Raw genomic sequence first — 12,651 nt, 5'->3', positions numbered from 1 at the left:
CCACGAGTGCATCAGGCTCTTCCCTCCATCCGGCGGCCATCTTGGAAAGACACAAACAGCTGCGACTTGGTCCCCATGTACATAATGGTCCAAAGATGATGCATATCCCTATTTAATACCATTTCTTGAGTTTTGCCGCTCTCACTTTTAAACACAAAATTTGAGGGGAAAGTCTTTATAAAAGGAAAATAAAAGAAGAATAACTCAGCTATACATCAGCAAGTATTTGGGGACTAGAGATCCCTCACCAGTCTTGATCAGGAGGATTTTCATGTAATTATGTAAGGCAAATTCTACTCCAAAGACTTAAATTGAAAATGTAGGATTATATCCAGCTAATTGCTTTCTTTGTCCTGCTAACAGAGTCATCATGCCTCTGCAGTGTGAAGAACAATTAACTTACCCTTTCCAATGTGATTTCTTCAAATTCATATTCAATCTCTGTTCCATTGACCTGAAGAGAAAATGATAGAGAAACGTATTAATACCTGGGGAGAAGCAGAAGGAAAACCCTGTGTTTTTGATGAGGGCATGAGTTCTTCCAAATATGATGAAATGGATTATTTCCACATTTTTTGGGGGGGGGGGGGAGTCAGTTATACTTTCTCAGCTGGAATAAATATATAGGTCCATGCTTGGAAGAGCACAATAACATGATGCTAAGGAGAAAAGCACTTTGGACTTGCAACGCCCTATCTTTTGTGGAACATAGAAACCATTCTTTTCAGATGGCCACTTGAGAGACCACCACTTTTAAATACAAACTATGTGCATTGCCTAGTTTGAACCTTTGTTAGTCTAGCAGCACAAAGTATATCTAATTCACCTTCTGCTTCACCCTATCCCTAAGATAACACTCCATCCTCCTGGATTTATTGCACTCCAGGTTTCTGATCTTTTACATTTGACTAAACTTTAGAATTGGGATGTAGCGGCGCTGCAGGTTAAACCACAAAAGCCTCTGTGCTGCAGGGTCAGAAGACCAGCAGTCGTAAGATTGAATCCACGCAACGGAGGGAGCTTCTGTTGCTTCTCCCAGCTCCTGCCAACCTAGTAGTTTGAAAGCATGTAAATTCGAGTAGATAAATAGGTACCACCACGGTGGGAAGGTCATGGTGTTCCGTGTCTAGTCGCGCTGGCCACGTGACCACAGAAACTGTCTATGGACAAAATGCTGGATCTATGGCTTGGAAATGGGGATTAGCACCGTACCCTAGAGTTGGACACGACTGGACTAAATGTCAAGGGGAACCTTTACCTTTACAATTTTAGAATATGCCCCTACTCCTCTGTTTTTTCTTCATATTGCATGCATGACTTTTGCTGCCATCATGGTGAAGACCACACCCAGCTGCAGTAATTTGTTCATAAAAGTAGCAGAAGTCTTTAGAAAAAGAAGCACCTGCCTTTTTCTGATATAACATTTGCAAAAGTGAACATCGGCAGTTTTCATGCCATTTGCTCTGTATTAGCCGAAGTCCGTGGGGACTACTTTGGAATAAGCAGCTTAAGAAAGGGTGGCCTGCATTAAATAGATACATGGGCAAAGGCTTCACTGTTAAGTGTACTGGAGCATGAAAGCTAGGAAGTGTGTTTGCTTAGCATGTATCCCCAGGAGATCTCAAGGGTGCTGTGGTCCTTTTTCCTAAGATCAAGGCTTGAAAAAGATAATTTAATAGAGGTTGTTTGCAAGAAAAGGACACACTTTGCATGTAATGTATTGGATACCCCAGTCAGCATGACCACTTCTGGTTAGGGGATTTCCAAGCTTTGCTAGGCATGACAAAAATGCAAATCATTCATCACTCTCCAAAGACATGTTGGTGTTTATTGACAGTTTATATAAAACTGTATTGTTACCAAATCATGTTTATCTCAAAATAACTATCACCATCATTGCAGAGCTAGAGGGGACCCTATGGATCATCCAGTCCAGCCCCTGGCAAGGAGGGGGACGCAAACTCCCAACATCTGGCTCCACAGCCAGAGACCTAAACCACTGAGCTATCCAGCATTATGTTGATGAATGTCAGGATTCTATCAATAAATAACTTGATGATAAGCTCATCTATGGTGACCTAACCCAGTTCCCCCCCCCCAGCTAATTCTTCAAGGATGGAGATCTTTGTGGGGAGGAGCCATAGCTCAATATTAAATCAGGCACTTCAGATGTAGAAGACCTCCGTTTTAATCCTTGGCATCTCTAGGTATGGCTAAATAGAGAACTATGTGGGATATGGAAGGCAACTGCCAGTTGAGAGTGGGCAATACTGGGTTAGATAGAAGAAGGGTCTGATTCAGTCTAAGCCTGTTTTCTATGTTTCAAGATCAGTGGCTCCCAGATGTTCTTGGGCTGCAACTCTCAGAAGCTTTCACCACTAGCTATGCTGGCCAGGATCTCTACAGTAATAATTTAAAGATTTGAAGTTCCTCTTTTCATGTTAAATTACACTTCACAACAAGGGACGTGGTGGCGCTGCGGGCTAAACCGCAGAAGCCTGTGCTGCAGGGTCAGAAGACCAAGCAGTCGTAAGATCGAATCTATGCGACAGAGTGAGCGCCCGTTGCTTGCCCCAGCTCCCGCCAACCTAGCGGTTCGAAAGCATGCAAATGCGAGTAGATAAATAGGGACCAGCGTTCCGTGTCTAAGTCGCACTGGCCATGTGACCACGGAAGATTGTCTTTGGACAAAACGTTGGCTCTATGGCTTGGAAACGGGGATGAGCACCACCCCCTAGAGTCGAACACGACTGGACAAAAATTGTCAAGGGGAACCTTTACCTTTACCTTACACTTCACAACAACAATCTGTGTTGGCTAGTTGTACCCCTTTGTTGGAAACCAGTGTTGAATGACTGGAGACTTGGCCAAAGCCACATGGAGAGTTCATGGTGGGCAAACCTGAACAGATAGCTCCACATACCCCAGTCACTAAGCTGAGGCACAATGACTGTAATTGTGTTAGGATGTCAACAACAACAACAGCATGCAAGTAACCCACTCCCTTCCTAAATCTGCTCTTCTCACGGCTCATTATGTATTCATTCGGGAGTTACATACAGTGGATTTGTGTGATGTCTGACCTTTCAAAGGCATACACAACTTCCACTATAACAGAAAGCAAGTACTTTCCAATTAGTTTAGCTGGATCCAATAACACCAGAATCACTTCTGTGCCGCTTAATGTAGTTACAGAACATCTTCATAAATGCTTGACATCATTTTTGTTCCAGTCTGTTCCCTACTTTCAGGCCCCAGGGAAGAGTGTGGCTTATGAGTGGTTCTCTCATACCTTTTTTTTCCAGTCGGCTACATTCTCCCTAGCATCAACTGAGGATTCTCCTTAATATCACTAACCTAGTTCGGATGAAATGTCAAAGCTATGGCTTGGCCACTGAGGTCAAATCTTGAGATTGTGGTTCTTCACTTTGTCCTCTATGCTTCTCTCTCTGGCACTCCAGTTAGCAGGAAAATATAGTTTACCATGATGTGGGGATCAAGTAAACTGTATTTCCTATAATAAAAGCCGAACTGGAAAATACACAAACCAGGCAACCTGAGGTAGTTTATAACTCTGGGCCTCAATATTGCTGCAAGTTCAAAGGAATCTGGTTCTATGGATTCTAGACTCAAATCTAAAGCTTGAAAATGTAACTTTTTTTGGAACCACAATTTCCAGAATCATCCAGCCAGCAAGTTGCAGGATGCAATTAACATCCTGAAGAAAAATTTGAAGTCCCTCTGATAACCTCCCAGAAATGGTCGCAAATCCGACATCTGAAATGGCAATATCCAAAATGGCAGGAGGGCGCTTCAGCCCCTCAGGCCATGCTGTGTATGATATGATGCAGGCAACTGCAGTGTAAAACAGCAAACTGCAGTTCATCAAGAAATTCGTTTCTACCAAATAGTGGCACAAATTGGAATAATGGCTCTTTATTCCACACCACACATTTTGACGAAGTGTTGGATTGCTCAGTTGAGGTATCTGGCTGCAGAGCCAGAGAGGGTGAGTTTGATTCCCCACAGGGCCTCCTGGACGGGGGCTAGAATAAAGGATAAGGGTCTCATCCAGCTCTGCCGTTCTGTGATGTGACAACAATAATTAGTTTATCCCTGCCCGGATTTATTTATTTAATGTTTAAATAAATTAATTAAATCATATTAATTTAATTAATTATTTTTTATTTATTTATTTAATGTGGTATCCCCAGCTAAAGGAGGAGAAATCTGTCTTATGTTGTTCCTGTAGCATTTCTCAAAAATCCTACCAGCATCTTAGCAATGTCCCAGTTGTGTATTTGGGTGTGATAGTCCCCAATACAAACAGGGAGATTGTTATGTACTGGGCAGCATGTGTTTTTTTCTCCAGTATATACCATTTGTACAAAGTTGTCTAACGTACGTTTTTGTACACATTTTCTCCACTGGCCACAGCAATTTTGTGCATATTTTCTAAAGGGATAAGGATTTTGCATGCAATACTGTATATCCTCCAAAATTCACCAGAAGCCTCCAAACTATATGGATTTCCAAGACAATAAATGTTCTGTTTTCTTGCCATCTTGGGCCATTCAGAAATAATATTGTCACTGGAGAAAAAAAAAATCTAATCAGATTTTGATCCTTGTCAGCAACCACTCCTCTTCTGATTGGCCACTGTTAAGGAAAGAATTCATTATTTTCTCTGCTTATTTACATTTTGCTTCCTTCTGGCTTCACTCCTTAGAAGCCTGCCCTTTTCAAGTCTGTGTAATTCAAGACTACCTTGAGGGATGGGGTGTGAATACCATAATGGGGGAAAAATCAGATAAAGAAATAAACACTCTCACTCTGAATTCTCTGTGTATAATTCTTTAAAAAAAAAAAACAGTTCAGGGTGTTGCATCTGTTAAAATAAATGATTTATGTTCAGAAACTCCTGTCTTAAACTGATATAAAAACAGTGAGCAAGAGGAATTATTTTCAGAGTAAGTCTTGAAAAGTTGCCCTAGAGGAGAAATTTCAGGGTATTAAATGGAAGATTTAAAAAATGGCAAACTTTAAGAATGCTGAAGTTTTTCTCTGGGGAAAAAGCTCACTTCTATTTAATGGGGAGTGCCAATACTAGCATATTTTACTTGGAAGCTCTTATTGCCAGTAACTAAATCTCAGAAAGTTACAGTAACTTTTTAGAATGAAAAGGAAGGAAAATATGACAGCTGGGAAACTTTTAAAGTGTTATGGGAAAGGAAGCACTGCTATTTGGGGAGCACTAAATTCAGATCTTAGGAGGATCTTTGAACTAAAATTGGTAGAGTTATGGGACAGGAAAACTCACAAAATCTCTAAACAGAAACAGGACAGAAGGAGACAGTCGCCCTGTTTATCTCTGACATCAGGAGGCATTTACTGGCTCTGCAATGCTGTAGGTGCATTGTGTTGGAGGCTGGTATCTTTAAAAGCAGAGCCATATAAGGTTCAGAAAGGACTATGGAGGCAAAAGAGTATGGCCTCAAAATCACCCTCTACTGCAGTAATCCCAAGGAGAATCCAACTTTCCACCCACCAACCAAGTGCAAAGCACAGCCAAAGGTCAAGTAATCCATTTCTTAAAATAAAAGCTGCTAATGCATGGTGTCTGCCAAGGGTGTGCAAAAGATATGCTCTGTGCCTAAAGATCCATGGTGTTATCTCTGTGTTTCTGGATCTCTATTTAAAAAGGAAAAAGAAGAAGAAATACCATTTTCTGCATATAGGAAGAAATGCAATCACCTATGCTGCCAGTAGGGGGCAGTTATGCAGTAACATATGCATATGACATATCCACCCAAAGCCCATACAGAAATCACTCTTCCACAGTCACAACCACTCAATCCGAATAGAAAAGACACAAAGAGGGGGGAAACACTGCAAGTACATTAGGACCCCAGTATCTGTAGGGTTTCAGTTCCAAGCCCCAACCCAGTGGGTGCTGAAGAATGTGGATTATAACAAACATTATAATAATGATGAACACTATACATAGCACTTTGACCCAACTCTGGGAGGCAGTGGAAGACAGGAGGGCCTGGCGTGCTCTGGTCCATGGGGTCACAAAGAGTCGGACACGACTTAATGACTAAACAACAACAAAATGCATAGCATGGTCTTTGAGTGACAGCAGCTCAGTCTGTTGGGTTTCCCCCATCCTCAATTCAAACTGCTGGATGTGTTTTCAAATCTAAAAATACTAAATGGCTCCATCGCAGAGTAGTTCCACCTTGAGGAGGGAGAAGACCTTTCTCCTCCTTGTAGTTGGTCTGGAATCTTGCAAGTACCCTCTTTAACGCATTTGTCCAATGACAATCCACATACCGACTGTCTCTGACAGGTATCAGCCTTCTTTGGTACTCTCATTGCATTGCCGGCTGTGATGTTTACTTAGCCCACCACTGCGTATCAAAACCATTCCTCTCTGTTCATGGAAGCAAGAAATTGCCAATAACCCTACATAGTGTTGGTCATTGTTCCTGGAGTGAAGCCAGCAGAAAATTGCGGGGTTCAAGTCTTTGCTATCAGGACACATACAGATTTATAGTCATTAATCCTCTGGTATCAGGTACAGTATATTAGGGTAAAAAAACGAGGTTACTTACCTGTAACCATTGTTCTTCAAGTGGTCATTCTGTGAATTCACACAAAGGGTTAATCCGGCGCTTGCGTCGGTCCTCTCGGAATATTCCAGAGCTCTGAAAGAGAAAGCAACAAACGTAATGATGCCCCTATTGCGCATGCTCCCGCCCGCCCTAGCCTCAGTTCCATTTATTCGCCACAGGTATACATCCTTGGAGCATACCCTACAGTGACAGATAGAGGGGAGGCCGGGCGGGATTGTGTGAATTCACAGAATGACCACTTGAAGAACAATGGTTACAGGTAAGTAACCTCGTTTTCTTCATCGTGGTCTTCTGTGAATGCACACAAAGGGTGATTAGCAAGCTTACTCACCGGACGGTGGGATGTCACTGTAGCAGAGATGTGAGCACGGCTCTCCCAAAGGTTGTCTCCTTTTTGGCCCTGAGGTCAAGCCGATAGTGAGTAATGAAGGTCGACGGGGTAGACCACGTGGCGGCTCTGCAGATATCCGGAACATCAACGCCACGCAGAAGGGCCGTAGAGGAAGCAACGGCTCTAGTAGAATGAGCACGTAACCCAAGAGGAGGAGACTTATGGTGTAGTTCGTAGGCCAAGGAAATCGTGCTGACAATCCACCGGGAGAGAGTAGACCGTGCTACAGGTAACCCTTTTTTGCAACCGGAGTGACAAACAAATAATCGGTTAGAAGCTCTAAGGTCCTTGGTTCTGGAGACATAAAAAGCTAAAGCTCTTCGTACATCCAGGGTGTGGAGCATGCGCTCGACATCGGAAGAAGGTTGTGGAAACAACGTTGGAAGAGAAAGAGGTTGGTTAAGGTGAAAATCAGAAACGACCTTGGGGAGGAAGGAGACATCGGGATATAACAACACCTTGTCCCTGAAGAACTGCAAATATGGTTGATCACAACGCAGGGCTGCTAATTCACTGACACGACGTGCGGAGGTAATAGCTACCAAGAAGGCCGTTTTGAAAGTCAGTAACCTGAGATCACAAGTGGCCATTGGTTCAAAGGGCGAGCGCGTGAGGGATCGAAGAACCAACTGGAGTGACCATTGCGGGGTTGGTGGTTTCATTGGGGGCCTCAAGTTAGAGAGTCCCTTCAAGAAAGACTTAACAGTAGGGTGTGAGAAAAAACGTGAGGAGGGCGAGTTCCTGGGTTGAAAAGACATGACAGCAGCCAGATAGACCTTAACGGTAGACAAAGAAAGGTTAAAATCAAACAAGTGTCTTAAGAATAACAACAACGTGGAGAGGGATACAGGGGATGGGACAAGACCCCTATCCCCGGTGAATTTGAGGAAACCCTTCCATTTCTGTGCATATAAGGAAGTGGTGGACGGTTTCCTGGCTTTATCTAACACTTCCTTGACTTGTGGGAGATCCTCCAGGCAGTCAGATGTAGTGAATCCACATCTGGGTGAAGAATGGCGCCCGAATCCTGGGTCAGGAGGTCGGGTAGTTGTGGTAGTTTCCTGAACTCTGAAGACATTTCCACGAGGGTGGGGAACCAGGCTTGGCGAGGCCAGTAGGGGGCTATGAATATGGCGTTCACCCGTGACTGCCGAAGTTTCACCAACGCTCTCTGGATCAGTGGAAGAGGCGGAAAGATGTACAGCAGGGGCTGGTCCCAGCGGAGCATGAAGGCGTCTCCTAGGGATCCGGTGCCTATCCCTGCTCTGGACGCGTAATTGTTGCACTTGGCGTTCTGTTGAGACGCAAAGACATCCAGAGTGGGGGTGCCCCAAAGGAGACACAGGTCGTGAAATATTTGGGAGTTGAGTTCCCACTCGTGGGTCTGATACGGAAGCCGGCTGAGACAATCCGCTAGCGTGTTGTCTGTCGTGGGAACATGTATTGCATTCAAGAAAACATGGTGGAGACGACACCATTCCCAGAGGATCACCGTGAGATATAGCAGGGACGGGGAGTGTGTACCGCCCTGCTTGTTTATATAGTACATGGTCGTGGTGTTGTCCGTTATTATCTGAACACCACGACCACGTACCATAGGGAGGAACGCCCGAAGGGCTTTGATGACCGCCATCATCTCGAGAAGGTTTATGTGAAGACTGGCCTCTCGTGGGGACCAAAGCGCATGTATCCTGTGGGGACCACAATGCGCTCCCCAACCCGACGGGCTGGCATCGGTGGTTATCTGAGCCGTCAATTGCAGGGGACGAAATGGTCTTCCTATCCTGAGGTTTGGTGCATGCGCCCACCATTGTAGTTGGATTGCAAGTTCTTTGGTGACTCGAAGACGCTTGTTCTGACTGTCCGTCATAGGGTCGAACAGAGCAAGAAACCATGACTGCAGAGACCTTAGTTTGAGTCGTGCATGGGACAGAGCGGGGGTTGTAGACGACATGAGGCCTAAAAGGTGCTGTGCATGCCTCGCTGTCACTAGAGCTCTTGGTCGAAACCGTTTGACCGCTCTCTGAATCTTGCGGATCCTCTCCCCGGGCAGAAAGATCCGGGCGACGCGGGAATCCAGACGAGCACCTATGTAGTGGGCCACTCTGGAAGGGGAGAGATGGGATTTCTTCACGTTGACAGTAAGTCCTAGTCTCAGCAGTAGACGAAGAACGAGCCTGGTGTCCTTCAAGGCCTGAGTTCGTGAGGGTGAGACGAGGAGCCAATCGTCTATGTATGGGTAGACGTGGATGTGTTGAAGACGTAGGTAAGCCGCAACCGGTGCCATCACCTTTGTAAAAGTCCTTGGGGCCGTCGAGAGGCCGAAGGGTAAGGCCAGGAACTGGTAAATAGTGTTCTGAAAGAGGAAACGAAGGTACTTGCGATGACTGGGGTGGATAGTAATGTGAAAATAAGCGTCCTTGAGGTCTATGACCACAAACCAGTTGTTTCTCTTTAACAGGGGCAAGATTGATTCCAGCGTGACCATGCGAAAACGACGAGGACGAAGGTAAGTGTTCAAAAGCCTGAGATCTAAGATGGGCCTTATGCCTCCGTCTTTTTTTGATACAGCGAAATATCTGGAATAGAATCCGTTTCGCAGGTCTGTGATGGGAACTGTCTCGACAGCATGTTTCTGTAGGAGTGACGTGACCTCCTCCTCTAGAGCGACGTCGAAGGGTGTGAGACATACGAACCCTAGTGGAGGAGACTCGATAAATTCCAGTTGGTACCCGTGGGCAATGATGTTTAGGACCCACGCGTCGCCTGTGATTGAGAGCCAGTCGTGTAAAAAGGGGGAAAGCCGTGTGGAGTTTGAGTGGAACGACAAATTTCTTGGAGAGTCAAAGATAACGTTTAGGTTTTTTGGCAGGTGGTTTGAAAGATTTCCTGCGCTGAGACTGTTGAGATCTGTAACTGGGAGCAGAAGAGGATGCCCTCGAGGATCTTTGTTGGGGTAAGTTTCTGTAAGACTTAAAGTTTTGGGAAGACTGCTGATACTGGCTGTAAGACTTCCGCCACTGGAACCTGTTATAGCGTGGCTGTGTCTGAATGGAGTATGATCTAGCCGTCTTTTTGGCCTTATGGAGATCCTCTAGATGGGTATCTGTCCTTTCATTGAAGAGGCCAGTAGCATCGAAGGCCAGGTTCTCCACTTTGGCCTTCACGTCCTCCAGGATGGTAGCAGCTCTCAGCCAGGCATGTCTGCGGAGCGTGACAGCTGACATTAAGATCTTGGCCGCTGCCTCTGCTGCATGTCTAGTAGAGAGGCGCTGGTACTTAGAGACAGTCTGGGCCTCCTCGTAGAAATTTAAAAAACCCTGTCTGACCTCCTGGGGGACAAGCCTAAGCCCAGGCAAAACTTTCAACCACAGTTGCTTTTGATATGCTCCCAATGCCGTCTGATAGTTGATTAGTTTGATGAGGAAAGCCGTGAGCGAGTAGATCTTCCTGCCAATTATTTCTAGTTTTTTGCTTTCCTTGTTGATAGGGGTGACATGCGATTTGCCAGTAGGTTTAGTGCAGCTGGTTTCCACCACTAAAGAATTTGGAACCGGGTGCTTAGTGAGGAATTTCGTATCCTCACCGTGAACCCGGTAAAAATTTTCCGTTCTACGTGGTAAGGCAGGAGTATCAGAAGGATGTGCCCAGTGTTCCTTTATGATGTCCAGTATTGCGGGTACAAAGGTCAAACTAGGTGGCGGAGACCTTTCCTGGTTTATGTCGCCAAAAATAAGGTCCTCGGTAGCAGGCGCAGGTTGGTCCAACTCAAGCTTAAGAGTCTTAGCAAGTCGTGATAGCATTTGAGAGTACGAGGAAAAATCCTCAGAGGGCGAGGAGACGTTGGCATCTCCTATGTCTGAGCCCACTGGTTCCCCCTCTGGGGGATCACCGTTGTCCGGCTGTGGAGGAAGGTCCCGGTCCGAGTTGGTAGACAAGACCGAGGAAACCTCGTCCGGGTCAGAAGAAAAAACGTCCCTTTTCCTCTTGCGCGAGGACTTGCCGACGTCGATCCCTACATTCGATGTCGACGGTTGAGGCAGAGGAGGGATGATCGCGGAAGGGGCAGGTAGAAGCGCCTGCGATGAGGTATTGATAGGTGGGTCGACCTCGCCCCGGCGATGTCGACGTCGACGATGAGGGGGTGACAAGTCCGACGAAGACGCGATATAGACGTATTTAGTCCTCTTGCGCCGTCGACGTCGGTCCGGCGATGTCGACGTCGAGCTGGTGGAGGTAGAGCGGCGTCGGTGTCGATGACGCTTAGCTCGAGGAGGGGACTGGGAATCAGATGAGGTGGAAGAATATTTCCGACGTCGATGTTTATCCCGACGTCGATGGGAGGCAGTGCGCTTCTTCTTGGGGGTACGCCGTCCTCGCGGGGATTGCGACGAAGAGGAGGATGTTGAACTGTGCCTCCTCTTGTGCGCGCGCTTTCCCCGCGGCGACTTCGACCTCGAATGGGGTGGCGAGGTGTGTTTCGTCTTGTTACGGCGTTTCCCCCGCGGAGACCTCGAGCGCGAGGGAGAGGTCGAGATCGACGGAGCCGGAGACCCAAGCCCATGAGTGGATGGGCTGTGCGGGACCGAAGTGAGACCCGTAGTGACAGCAACAAGCTGACTCGGGGTCGGAGAAACCATGCGCGTCGGCATGACCGGCTCGACTTGTCGCGGAGGCAGAGAAGCGGCTGTCTCCGACAAGTACGCCTTCTCCCTGGATGATTCCTCGAGTAAGGGAGATGGGAGGGACTCGGAGATCGACGGGAGCTTAGCGGGAACATCCTTAGTCTTGTTTGAAGATTTCGCCTTACCCTGTTTCGCCGGCTTAGCTGAAGACGAGTCAGATCCCGTCTTAGCCGCTGGTTTTTTAGAAGCAGGCTGTTTGGCTTGCCTCGCTGATGGCCTAGATGGTCCCGGTTGGGGAGACGTGTCCGCCTCCCGCCGTGGGGTAGCCGCAGGAGAAACCATTTCCGAGTCCGAAGGTCTGGTGGCCGATAGAGTGGACTCCCAAAGGTGGTAATTCAACCGTTGTCGTCTGGCTTTTAGTGCTGCTCTAGTGAAAGTCCTACAATGTACGCAGGACGTTGTGAGGTGTCTAGCCCCCAGGCAAAAAAGACAGAGATCATGCGGATCCTGGTGGGGGATCTTGCGAGAGCAGCGCACACAACGGCTGAAGGGACCTGACGGCATAAGCCGTTAGGGTAGAAAGAGGCCGCGGAGCAGTAAAAAGGCGGGAAAAAATCCGAGGCGTCCAAATTGAAGGGAGAAGCGAAAAACCAAAGTCCAGGCACAGTCCGCGTCAAGGGGCAGTAGAAGTAGTAGAAATCCAGTCCAGTCCAGGTCAAAAAAGCCGAAAAAGAGTTGTCCAAAGAGATAAACAAACGGAGCTCAAAGGAGAGGTTCCGAACCGCAAGGCGGAGAAATGGAACTGAGGCTAGGGCGGGCGGGAGCATGCGCAATAGGGGCATCATTACGTTTGTTGCTTTCTCTTTCAGAGCTCTGGAATATTCCGAGAGGACCGACGCAAGCGCCGGATTAACCCTTTGTGTGCATTCACAGAAGACCACGATGAAGAACAAACAATTACATTCCAGTCTCGGTTTCCCCTTCCGAGCTGTCTCCA

General features: G+C 46.8%; 1 protein-coding gene across 32 annotated transcripts in view; it reads right to left on the bottom strand.

Moving 5' to 3' along the window:
- Positions 1 to 12,651, bottom strand: part of DLG2 (discs large MAGUK scaffold protein 2) — a 1,097,443-nt gene that overhangs the window by 328,142 nt on the left and 756,650 nt on the right. For all 32 annotated transcript variants that reach the window (XM_078390148.1, XM_078390151.1, XM_078390152.1 and 29 more), the window contains one exon: positions 404 to 454. In XM_078390148.1, the coding sequence (XP_078246274.1) occupies positions 404 to 454 (51 nt within the window). The remainder of the gene's footprint in view (positions 1 to 403; positions 455 to 12,651) is intronic.

Source organism: Pogona vitticeps, chromosome 3 (genome assembly GCF_051106095.1).
Source record: "Pogona vitticeps strain Pit_001003342236 chromosome 3, PviZW2.1, whole genome shotgun sequence".
Taxonomy (NCBI): Eukaryota; Metazoa; Chordata; class Lepidosauria; order Squamata; family Agamidae; genus Pogona; species Pogona vitticeps.
The sequence above is the reverse complement of the archived record's forward strand: the minus strand, read 5'-3'. Positions and strand labels throughout refer to the sequence as shown.